A 12,954-nucleotide genomic window follows, 5' to 3' on the forward strand; every position below is an offset into this window, starting at 1 on the left:
TTAAGTCATAACTCTCATAATCTTTCACCTCTGAAGATTTTTGCATTGTCTCACACATGAACTTTTGGGGAACACCTTGTGCCTAAATCATAACAGCTTTATTAATGTGGATATCACATGCCAGGGAATGACAGATTGTAAAAATGTCAAGGTAACTGAAACTGAGATCAAAAGATGGTAATAAGGAAGTGCTTATAGGCAAAAAAGGATGCAGTAACGTAATGGACTAGAGGGAAGATAAGCAGATTGATGACTTACAAGAAATGAGAGTTGTTGGAAATATAGGGGGTTATTATCAAAGATATAATTTAAAATTTTAGAGTTGGTGCAGGTCTCAGTGATAAAGCCAGTTTAATTTGTTCAACTGACTTAGAGATAGAAGTACAGTCAACCCTCCATCTCCATTGACTTTTTTATCTACAAATTCAACCATCTATGATTAAAAGTTTCGAAAACAGAAAAACAGGATCTGTATTGAACATGTACAGAGATTCTGTATTGAACATGCACAAAGATTTTTCCTTAACACTTTTTCTAAAAGATAACAGTTTAACAACTATTTATGTGTGTGTGTGTGTGTGTGTGTGTGTGTGTGTGTGTGTGTGTGTGTGTATATATAACCTAGAGATGATTTAAAGTATATGGGAGGGTTATGTGTATGTTGTATGTAAATACTGTGATATTTTATATTTGAGCATCCAAGAATTTTGGTATCTTTGTGAGTCTTGGAACAGTCCTCCATTGATACTGATGAGTGACCATATTGCATTTGGGGTCAAGGAACTGTAAGGGATATCAATAGGTGCCAGGATATCAAGTACTAGAGAATGGGAGAAAAATAAACTGATCCAGGCACCAAGATTCTTAGTAAAGATGATAGGTTGATCTGAAAAGCACATTCTGAGCAGAGTTGTGATGTGAAAGTTGAGGTTATGAAGAAACATTCTTGAGAACTTACAATTCTGAGATACTGGGGAGATGGTGAGAAAAATGAATGATTTCCAATTAAAGGAATCACAGTCCCAGGGAAATTGGGTTTTATTTTCAATGAAGATATAGAAGTCATGTTTGTGGAAAGAAAGATTAGCTATAATGGACTTTCCGCATTGGCACAGCATTATAATGGTTGTCAGCATAAAAATAATGAGCCAAGGGACTACTCTAGATGGTAGAGAGAAGGTGATCAGAAGGATTCTTCAGCTGGTGGTATTTCTTTAAAAGAGGAATGTAAGTTTTACTGATTTATGGAAGTTCTCTGAGGTGGGTTACTTTGCTAATTATGCCAAATTTCAGTTTTAATGGCGGGGAGAAAAAAACTAAACTATCTGCCATAAAAGTGCTAAAAATATATTTATGGTTTATAAAGTAACATGCTTCTTGATTACCTTTTTTATTTTTTACTAACATTTTGAAACTACATATTAAGGTTTTAATATCTTTAAGATCCTGAAACTTGTACTAGTATCCTCAAAGTGGATAGGAAGGCTTAAACTTTTTGATCCCATATATAACCTGATGCTTCTTGCTTGGTGTATGCATGAATTAAAAACTGTATCTGACAAAGTAGATTTGTTATATATTTCAGGAAGACCTTGGGAAAGTTGACCATTCATGCTGCAAACAAGCCTTCTGACCCAGTTAACTGAATTTCTTTATGGTGCGTTGCAGAGATGGAATGTAATAAAATCTCAGCTTCTGATATGCAGATCTCAACAGACAATTCTGACCAGAGGCTGACTCTCATGACTGCTGTAACACTAGTTGAATAAGTTGTGATTTGACCTTTAGCAATTGTTCTGCCCATGAGTTATACAGAAAGTACACAGGACAAACCTTGCATTTTTTATTCTAGATGTATAATCCAGATTGATTTAAAGTATTTGAATCAGATAAACCACTTAACTGTGTGTGTGTGTGTTATCTGATATACTTTTTTTTTTTTTGTGTGTGTGTGTGTGTGTGTGTGTACTTAAGCTTAAAAGCTATTGTGAAACTTTTGTTTTTATAACAAATCTAATTTAGGTAAGAATAACTTTAAAGAAAGATTTCAGCTTCTTATTCCCTTTTATAATCTCCTCCTTCACACAATATACACACACAAACTCACAATTATTCTAAAGATTAATAATAAGAAAGTCATTAGTGATGTCAGATACTAAGTCTTTGCTAAATTACATAGAAGAATAGTAACTTTTAGATAACATTTACCAAGTCATTGAGTTTAACTTTAAATATATTTTGGAAACATAGATTATGTATATTTTTTTCTCATTTCAAAACAGTGTGGGAAGCTAATCCTAGAAAACCCGTATAAAGGATCAGAACTCTCCTTGTGTCCGTTTTGAGGACTAGAGATCTTCAGTTAAATTTGTCATTTCACTGAGAGCCTGTCCTAAACGAACAGTGGAGACTGAGGAGGAAATATTGGCTCTTGGCCAAGAATTGGATTTTTATGGTCTTATGGGTTAGAATGGACAAGAATTAGGAAAGCTCATTTGATTTAGCTTCTCTCACAACATAAGGCATTTCTAGCACTGACATCAAAAATGTTGTGTTATTAATAGGGTTTACAAACCCTTGCATGTTAGGAATAGGAATAAGGTGAACATTGGAATTCTGAACCCACTATTCAGTGGGGGAGAGGATTGATTTTTAGGTATCTGTTATTATATAGTGACCATTGTCCTAGTATGTTATATTTACTTAGAATTTACAGTAAGATAATTGAATTAGCTGACGCAAGCTTGTCTCTCCCCTTTCTGCTTATAAAAATACTGGGTACAAATATTAAAACTATATATTGTACTTATTTAAATGTTAACTTATATTTGTTTATGCATAGTTGCATCCCATGTATCAAGATAAAAGCTCTAGGGCCTATAATTTTAGCAATAAAAGACATAGCTTCATTGGAAAGTAGAAATTGAGCATCTTGCAAAAATCTGAATCTTTTCAAAGGTCTCCCTTAGTCCCTAAAATTAAGACTGAAAAAATATTATTCAATATTTTTGGAAGAAAGTTTTACATGTGTTTGGTTGGATTGAAAGTAGTAGTGCAGAGAGAAACCTTCCATGAGAAATCAAACCAAAATATTCAAATTAGGAGAACAAGTATGTGAATTAAAGCACAAAGCTATGCCTTTGTGGTATAAAACCTCCAATTTGAGAAACTCACATAGGACCAGTTATATTCATAGATGTAAATACAAAACTAAATGGGACACTTTTACAAAAGAGGGCGCATAAGACATCCACAGAAATGATTTCTATGGAAAGTGAGCTCATAGCCCCTGGTTATTATGAACATAAAAATTATTATGAACATAATCCTCAATAAAAGGACTAAAGAAATAATTTTTTGATAAAGATTATTATTTATATTTGAAGGGGAAGGAGTGTCACGCAGTAAGCAGTAGTTAGGAAAGAAGTTGGTATGCTGATAAATTTAGATAAGTGATTATTTAAAAAGTAATAGATAAAGGTAAAAACATACTATAAAAATAATGATTTTTACCAGGATAAGAGATTGTGGACATACGTTTCTAGGGGCCTTATATTGTTGAAAGGATAAACATTATTTCTAAATTTTAAATCACTTAAATTTACACAAAGAAATTAACATTGATTTCTGAGTGCTTCTTGAGGAGATAAAAATCCACTTCCAATTTATGTCTGTGACTTATGTGACTGAACCCAAAGTACTGAGCAGTGAAGTTTCTCTGGTTCCTACTTGACTTGGCAGGATAAGGAAGAGGAGGCCCCATAATGGCTCTCTCCTTACTTTTACACTCAGCAGTACTAACTTCTCTATAATCCTACTCATCTTCTACTTTCTCTGTTCTACCAGTACTGAGGTATAGATGTGGGAAAAAAGCAGGATGTGATTAAGGATTGCAGTAAATGAGGTAAGAATGTGCTAATCCTAGAGCCCATCCTCCCAGAGAACAAATGATAAAAAATGGTTTTCTTAGATGAGCCTTGGGAAGCTCTAGGCTGGTGCCAATCTTTCATTGAAATATTGATCTAATGGGAGAGGAATCTCATGGCCTTATCTGCCCCTATTTTCCACTTCTGGGGTAGGAGTTGAAATTCTCCTCTAATGCTTCTGGAGCTAAAAGGATTCCAGCTGCCTGAGGTGAGAAAATGGTTCACTGGCATAAAAGCGTATTTTTTATTCCTGTCACTGAAAGGTTTACAGTGTCCACCTGCTACAGGACATGCTGGCATTGGCTCTTTGAAAAGCCTGACCTGGAGTTAGGGTGTGGTGATGGGGTACTTTACAGAGATATTTCTATTGTGGCTCGTATCATGACACTGTGTAGGTCTTGTATATGAATGGCTTAGAGGAATCATTATTTTAAAGTTTTCTCATTTGTTTATTTTTTAATTAAAATGGATTCTGTACTTTCTTGCTTGTCGCGTCAAACATTCCCTTCCCTTTTCTCTACCTCACTCTTGGATGACTTCATTTTCCGATTCCACTTGCTCTGTGAGCACCCTGTTGGCCTGTGCTGTCACCAATACTGAGAGGACAGTCCTTCCTCCCGACTCGTGACTATATTGCACATCCTATTTTCATGCCTCTTTTTCTTTCTCTCACGTCCCTTACCTCCACTTAAGTTCTTCGTTGTTTTCTTGGATAATATTTGGTACATAAAAGTGCACTCATTAAACAGATAATGTTTAGGCTTTACCCTTTCAGATAAAAACCAAATATGACAAATAAAAGTTGTTTTAACATTTTTAAATTTCAAATCATTAAAAAAAAATCTCATTTTGACTTGTATGTGAAACTTGGTATCTGATATTTCTTTAAATGTCAACTATGAAGTTCACATCCCTTTCTGACTTGGCTGTAGAAAGGGAAGATTCATTTTAAACTCACTTGTTGCCACTTACTTTTTTGTGTTCTGTTTATTTTTATTTTTATTTTGCTTTATAATAAAACTCATGTCATTTGTTTTTTATCTTAACATATATATAGGCAGTTATTAGTTTGCAAACTAGGTTGATTGGTTTGAAAGATCTATTTTTTTACTTCAGTACTTATAAAAACAAATATAGGAGACTTTGTATGCCTGTCATTTCCTAGAAAATAGATGAAAAGCTTTAGTAAGGAGAATAAAAATAGTGAATGCTATCTTTCACAGAAAAGAGAATAAATTGTCAAGGGATCTAATAACATCTAAAAATCACTTCCTTTGTTTACTAGTTATAATTCTATCCCTTACTTACTCTGTGACTTTGGGCAGATCATTTAATCTCAGAGAAAGGCTCAGAGGGTCTTATGAGACTTGGCCTTACATTTCCAGAGGGCTGTGATCTAGTGACCACATGCAGCAAAAGGAGATATTCATCAAACTTCAGAAAGCAGAAAGCTGGTGTTGGAAAAATAATTTTAAAAAAAAATTAAAAGAAATTATATTGATGGCTTCTAGAGTTCCCTGTGGCATGTGTGTGTGCATGTGTACATAAAGAAGGTTTATTTTCTGAGCTCTACAAAAGTTGGGTATTTGTTGCTTTTTATCAAAGAATCAAAATTTTGAGGAAGTTGAGTGGAAAATAGAAATTATAATTGCTTTTAACATCTAATAATTTCACCACATTAGGTTCAAGACGTTGTTCCTATAACTAGTTATGACACTGCTGGGTCATTCCTCCTATTGGGATGTAACAATGGATCAATATATTATATAGGTAAGTATATAGACACTTAAAATGCTCCTATTTTAATTATTATTTAAGTGAAAACAGGAAAACATTACTTTTAAAATTTTAAATAGATATATTATTTATTGCTATTTAACATTTTTATGTTTTAGATATGCAGAAGTTCCCTTTGCGAATGAAGGATAACGATCTTCTTGTAACTGAACTCTATCATGATCCTTCAAATGATGCTATTACTGCTCTGAGTGTTTACCTCACACCCAAAACAAGTTAGTACATGGCCATTTATTGTAAATTTGTAAATTTCTTTTGAGAATGTGTTTTTATTTATAGTTGACTATGCAGCTGGGTAAAACTAACTTGGTGCTTTCTTATTGTTCTTTTGCATTTATGTTGGTATTAAAATAACTGATTTTGTTTGAAATTAGGAGCTTTAATTTATTAATAGCAGCAGCAGCAACAGCAGTGAAGCAATCTTTGAAGAGTATGTGTTTGAATTGGAATTTTTTTTCTTTTAATTTAATTTTAATTTTAACCCAGGGCATTATGCCTACTAAGTGAGCATTCTACCACTCCCAACTCACCTTGGGAATTTTAAAATTTAAGTTATGGAAAAAGACATTTTATTTAGAAGTTAAATGTGTATAACTTCGATTTCCTTTCAGAGGCCATTGTAATAAAAATTAGTAGACTGCTTCTGTAAATGCTAAGAATTTTTGAATTCATTAAAGGAATGACCTCTATTGTGAAAAAATTTTTCTAGTGTAACAGATGAATGGGATTGAAATTGTAGTAGGATTTAAACTATATTGCTTTTGAAGAAAGGTCAGCAAACTGGAATGCTGCCCCAGCCAGCTGTTTTTGTTAAAAGTTTTATGTGTTGTCTATGGTTGCTTTTCTGTCTCAATGAGAGTTGAGAGGTTGTAACAGAGTCAGTATGGCATGCAAAATTTAAAGTATTTTCTATTTGTCCTTTGATGGAAAGTTTTCCTGCTCCTTCTCTAGAAATAATAGAATGGGGTGTGGGTCCCCCCCAATCTAATTTATAAGTAGAGATAAAACTAGGAAAGTTTTATAAATCAAAGCACTTTTGTGGTGGCCAGAGTACTTTTAACAGCATGAAAATGGAGTCAGTCATCTTTTAGATCAGATGAAGTGCTTCCCATGTGTTTTTAGGTAATACAGAAAGAATTGCTAGTGTAGCTAATAGATTCTCCATCTGTGAATCTTTTTAAAAATATAGGTCACTGAGCTCCATCTTTAAATTCTTGATGGAGTCTGGCACTTATTTAAAAAAAAAAAAAAAAAGAAGAAGACCATAGCTGAACCTTACATCATTAGAAGAAGCAGTATGATATAAGAAATATAATGAGTGTATTTATTCCATAGTCTAATGTTTTGAAACTATTAAGTATTAAGTAGTATATTTAATACTTGATTATTCAAGAATGATTCAGTATTGTGACAAGTAAAAGTGATGTTCATTCTAGGTGAGAAGTTATATGGAATATTGTTTTAGTGGCAGTCTTGGCATTGCAGACTTACTAATTCTTTAAACATGTATTGAGTACCTTCTGTGTTTCATTCACTCTTTAAGGTGACAAAACAATGATTATGATTCAATCTCTTAACAATAAGGAATAGACTCAGGTACACATGAAAAAAAGTGTGGGATTAGTGTGTTATTACCATGATAGAATCTAATGTATAGTACAAGGGAAGAGGTGAGCAATTTATCTTGGAGCAAGTGTTAGAAACGATTTGTAAAGAAAATATTGATTTTAAGATGGCAGAGATGTCTTAAGATTTCTTTGAGTGGATTTTGCACATAAGCTCTGAATCCTATTCTGCATCTGATATCACAGGGAACTTTGCAAGGGTAACTTTCTTTTTATTTTTGCCTAATATACCACCTGTTGACTTTTGACTTTGTGTAGGTGTCAGTGGTAACTGGATTGAGATCGCCTATGGTACAAGTTCTGGAGCAGTACGAGTGATTGTACAGCACCCAGAGACAGTTGGGTCGGGTCCTCAGCTTTTTCAGACTTTCACAGTTCACCGAAGCCCTGTTACAAAAATCATGCTGTCAGAGAAGCATCTTGTATCTGGTAAAGTGATTCTGTTAGTACCAATAAGCATTTCCCCCTTGTGAACTTTGCCCTGTGCGTTATTTTCTATACTCTTACAAACTAAGACTATTAGCAGAATTTTATGTGAGGAAAATATAGTAAAAGAAATGGTAGAAAAGTTTAATAACTGAGAAATGTTATGACTGTTTTTAGATTTCTTTGACTTTGCCTGGTTGTAGGATATACAGATTTAGGAGCTATCTTATCTCTTATTTATTCTCTGTTCTAATATTTTGTTCTTCTGTTATATTTTATTTGAAAATATTTATAACCCTGTTGAATTTTTTTACTTAGAAGCTTTATAAGTTTAATTTTTAATATAAATTTGGTTGATTATCTTATCAACCAGTATAATGCTAAAGTAGATTTAGATGTCTATTTTACTATTTGATCATCATAAAAATATTGAGAATTAGTAGATTGTATAAAAAGATTATTTAAAAAATAATATTTTTGTGGGTTTGTGGCTCCTTATAGCCGTAAAAATTTAAATGATTTTATATAGTCACATATTTGGATCCTACGTATATGAAAATTGGATACTAATTTTGTTGTTTAACTAGTACTACTTTTTGATCACAAAGTAAAGTTCCCTTAAGAAATTCGTTGTATACAATAGATTTCTAAAAAAACTTCTTGAATAATGTCTTAGGTATATCAGTCGAGTTTGCTTTTTAGAGGAGTCTAACATTTACCTCTTTTGTACAACAATTCCTGTCCAACTTAAAATTTTTATGAACATTTTCCCATAATGTGTTTGTTTATTTAAGAATGTCTAAAAGGTGATACGTTTTTCTCTGTATGATCAAACACCAAGTGGAGCCAAAATCTTGTCCATGGATGAATAAATGAACACACATGTCTGATTGCTTGGGGTGTAAGTAGGCCTTCCTAAAACAGTCTCTACTTCAGGCTTTCATAAAGCAATACTCATCTGATACTCACCTGCCCCACTGGGGAGCTGGTTTCTCTTTTGTCCAATTGCTAAATGTTGGATTTCCCTGGAGGATTTTTGTTTTACTTATCTGCTGATTTGAGTAGTAATTATTATGTATATTGACAGTTACCCCATACTTCTTTGACTTGTGGTCATCCAGGGAGTGGAAATTTGTGTACCTAGTGTCTGTATCACTGGATTACGTTAAATAGGCATCTCAAATTGAAACTAGATAAAACAGAACATTTTAATGATTGATTAGCTGCTGATTCAAAAAACCATACAAGTATTAAAATATTATTATCTATTCATTTATTTTAAAAAATATAGGAACTGCTCTTGATTTTTCTTTCATGTTTTCCATCATGTACATGCAATTCAACAATAAATTATATTGGTTTTGCTGCATCATGTGTCACAAATATGATGGTTTTTTGTTGCTACCAGTCTAGTGATTCACATCCTTATCATTTTTCCTTAGGTTATTGTAGCAGCTTGTCAACTCTTACATGTTTTTATCTTGCCTCTCTATGGTACATATTCCACACAGTAGGCAGAAATATCTCTTAGAAATATAATCCAGACCTGATATCCAATGGCTTCCTATTGTATTTAAAAATAAATTTAAATTTCTACCATTGCCTATGTGGCTTTTCCTATTCTAGATCCTATTTACCTATTAGGTTGCTTCCTAATTCCCCACCTATGTTTCTCTTGCCCAAGACCTTTCTGTTTCCTAAAGATGTTTTAGAATTTTTGTTCTTTATTCATTGTATTTGAAATGTTTTGCTTCAGGATAATGTTTTGGCCACTTTCTTGTTACTCAGGTCTCATTTCAAATACCTCCTCAGTGAGGGTTCATTGGCCACCAGTACAAATCAGCTAAACCTCTATCAACAGTAACTTTCTCTAATAGTTTGTTTTCTTTGTAGATTTAACATTTGATCATTTATGTGTTCATTTTACACCTCTTTCCCTCTTCAAGAAAGGAAGTTCTACCTGTAGGAACTTTTGTTCTCTCACCTTTTCTCAGCACAGTCCTTGGCACATGTGCATAAACAGATGCATAAAATAAGGCAATTTAATTCTGTGAGAATACAGACTATTTTGTCAGTAGTTGTGATATTTAAATGACAATGCTTAGAGATAGTAGCAGTTGCTGTTATTTTGGTGGTTGTAATGTTATTGTAGGATGTGATGCTAAAGAACTGCTTGTTATAATTTGTATTTTAACATGAAAATTTCATGTGGTTTTGAAATTTAAATTGGCTAGTCAAGAAAATTATCTAGTTTACTCAAAAATCTTGAGTTCTTCTTGTATTCATATTTATGTTTTTCTGCCACCTGGTGGATATCAGTGTAAATGTAATCACTTTCTTTCTGAAATAAAAAATTTTACTTAATTAATATTAACAAAATTGTCCTTACAACTCAATTGAGTCAGCCAAAGGTATTTATTTTTCTGAATCCCAGTAAACTTAATAGTGAAAATCAGGAATTTTTTTCCCCATGTAACTGATCAAACAGTCTGAAACTAAATGTTTCTTTTTTTTTTTATCAGAAAAATGCTCTGAGAAATGAGAATTTTGTTACATCAGAATAAAAAATAATCAGAAGTTACTTGTTGCTGTTTGCTAAAACTAGATCATTTTTCTAAACTGTGCTTTAAAATACATAACTGATATTTCATAAGGAATGTCATTTTATAAGAAACCAGTAGGAAATGGTATGTGTATATGGAAGAAGTTTGGGATATTTTATAAGCGTTTACTGATGAGTTTGTAGCTCATTGTAACATTAACAAATTTTTGAAAATCATTATAAATGGAAAATTAGTATTTTTTTTACAAAGGCATACCAAAAAATGTAAGCAATAGAGTACCTATTCAGACAAAAAAAAATGGAGATAGACTAGGAAATATCTCATTACATATCCATTGAATAGTATTTAAATTCAAAAAACAGACTAATTGGAACAAGTTTCTTAAAGCACACTCTCAAAAATAATGCTGAGCTCTAATATAGAATTTTGATGTTCCTTTATATAACTGTGAGTAGGCAATATATAGCTCCTCTTCCTATATTTGACAAATATCATTTTTAATAATAATTTTTATATAACTCTTTATCTAGACTATTTAACATTTGAGTAATATTAGCAGAAACAGTTTCTAAGTTTTAAAAAATAAGCTAAGCAACTGTTAACTCTGTAGTTTGACCAAAGAATAGGCTAATCAGTATTTTCTTGGATAATCAGTATTTTTTCTCTTATGTATACATTTCTTTAACCTTTCCTATATTTAAACCTTATAGTCTATTTTTATAAGAATCCATATATTTAATGATCTACCTTGTATTTGTACCTTTTTCGGCTAGGTACAATTTGAGTATAATTCTATGATAAATATGTCATTTGCTACTTAAAATGTACTAAGATCTATTTAATGTAGATCATATTGAAAAGCTTAAATGTGTTTAAAAAAGTGATTTTGGTACTGCCCTTATAATCTGTACTTTGTAACCATTTTGTGTTCTTTTTCTCTTCTAGTCTGTGCAGATAATAATCATGTCCGCACATGGACAGTAACACGATTCAGAGGAATGATCTCTACTCAGCCAGGTTCCACTCCTTTAGCATCATTCAAGATATTGTCTCTGGAGGAGACAGAAAGTCATGGTAGCTATTCCTCTGGAAATGACATAGGTAAGTTAGGTTATTTGGGGGAATTTTCAAATATTATGTGGATAGTTTAGAAGAAATATATGAACTATAGTAAAATCTAAAAGTAAATTTTAAATATGAATTTTTTATTTCAATTTTGAAACTCAAAATAGTTTTAGTGCATTTTTCTCATTAGATTCTGTGAATTCATTTATAATATTGAAGTATTTTTTCATTGTTTAAAAAATTATATAAGATGGGCTGGGGCTGGGGCTCAGTAGTGGAGTGCTTGCCTGACATGTGTGAGGCACTGAGTTTGATCCTCAGCCCACATAAAAAAAAATTAATAAAGTTATTATGTCCATCTAAAACTAAAATTAAAAAAAAAAGTTAAGAGCAAATTTTTTATCTTATTAGTGTTTCCTCACTTTATGTCATCTTCAAATGCTAGCAACTTTTGTTTATAATTAAAACTATAATATCTGTGTACATTTCAAACTTAATATTTTTATTTTAGCCTCCATTCTTGATATTAAAACTTTTTTATTTTTTATTTTTAAAATTTATTTTGTACATACATGAAACTTTTTATTTTTTTAAATTTATTTCTTAGAAACATGACAATATTGGAATGCATTACATCCATTATTATCCATTTACAGCACAATTTTTCAGAACTCTGTATATAACGTATGTTCATGCCAAATTTTGCCATTATACTCTTTTTTTTGCATTATAATTCTTAATACACATTATACCACAATTTATCATATCTCTGTTTGTATATAAGGTATGTTGACACCAAATTTATATCTTCGTACATGTATTTTATATAATGATGACCATCAAAAACTTTTAATATTTTTATTTGATCTGAAAATAAAATTTGAAGCTAGAAAAAGGCTGATATTTTAAAATAATCAGTTATTTTGATGGCATTATAATATTCATTAGGAAACAATGTATTATGTCTTCATTGATGCTCTGATTTCAGTAAAAGGCATGCAAAGTTAATCGTGTTTGTCTCTATACTATACATAGTATGAATGAGAACTCACATACACACAAATACATATACAGAGTCATCATGGAGACAGATTATTTCCCACAAGGGCTCATTTGAAAGAATCTCCCATATGTGTAATTGTATCTTACTATTCCTACAATAGTTCTCTAGAAGCTATTGGTTACCTAATATACCTTTCCAGTTATTTTATGTAAGTGAAAATTATGATAAAAAGGAGTACATTAGAATTGATTTTCTATGAATATTACATATACTGGAAATTTACGAATATGTTCCCATAGTAAAGATTTCAAAATGCTTTAAAACAATTGTACTACCTCAGTCTTAGTATATTTAGTAAAAATAATGTTCATTGCCTCAGTTTTAGCAATTGCTGTGTGATCTTATGTCCCTACATGTTGCTGGGAACTGGAAGTTTGTATTTTTTTCATCCAACAAGTGATTATTTAGTAGTTTTTCTCCAGGCATTAGGAATCTAAAAAAATACAGTATAGTGAAAATCAATCCATAGTACTTGCAGTGGGAATAAA

The 12,954-nt window shown here is 31.8% G+C and overlaps 1 protein-coding gene across 3 annotated transcripts in view; it reads left to right on the top strand.

The window, feature by feature from the left end:
- Kctd3 (potassium channel tetramerization domain containing 3) overlaps positions 1-12,954 on the top strand; it is a 50,609-nt gene that overhangs the window by 27,677 nt on the left and 9,978 nt on the right. For all 3 annotated transcript variants that reach the window (XM_021732993.3, XM_005334966.5, XM_078022825.1), the window contains exons 11-14: positions 5,609-5,696; positions 5,822-5,938; positions 7,607-7,777; positions 11,284-11,439. In XM_021732993.3, the coding sequence (XP_021588668.1) occupies positions 5,609-5,696; positions 5,822-5,938; positions 7,607-7,777; positions 11,284-11,439 (532 nt within the window). The remainder of the gene's footprint in view (positions 1-5,608; positions 5,697-5,821; positions 5,939-7,606; positions 7,778-11,283; positions 11,440-12,954) is intronic.

This window comes from Ictidomys tridecemlineatus, chromosome 10, assembly GCF_052094955.1.
Source record: "Ictidomys tridecemlineatus isolate mIctTri1 chromosome 10, mIctTri1.hap1, whole genome shotgun sequence".
In the NCBI taxonomy this organism is placed as follows: domain Eukaryota; kingdom Metazoa; phylum Chordata; class Mammalia; order Rodentia; family Sciuridae; genus Ictidomys; species Ictidomys tridecemlineatus.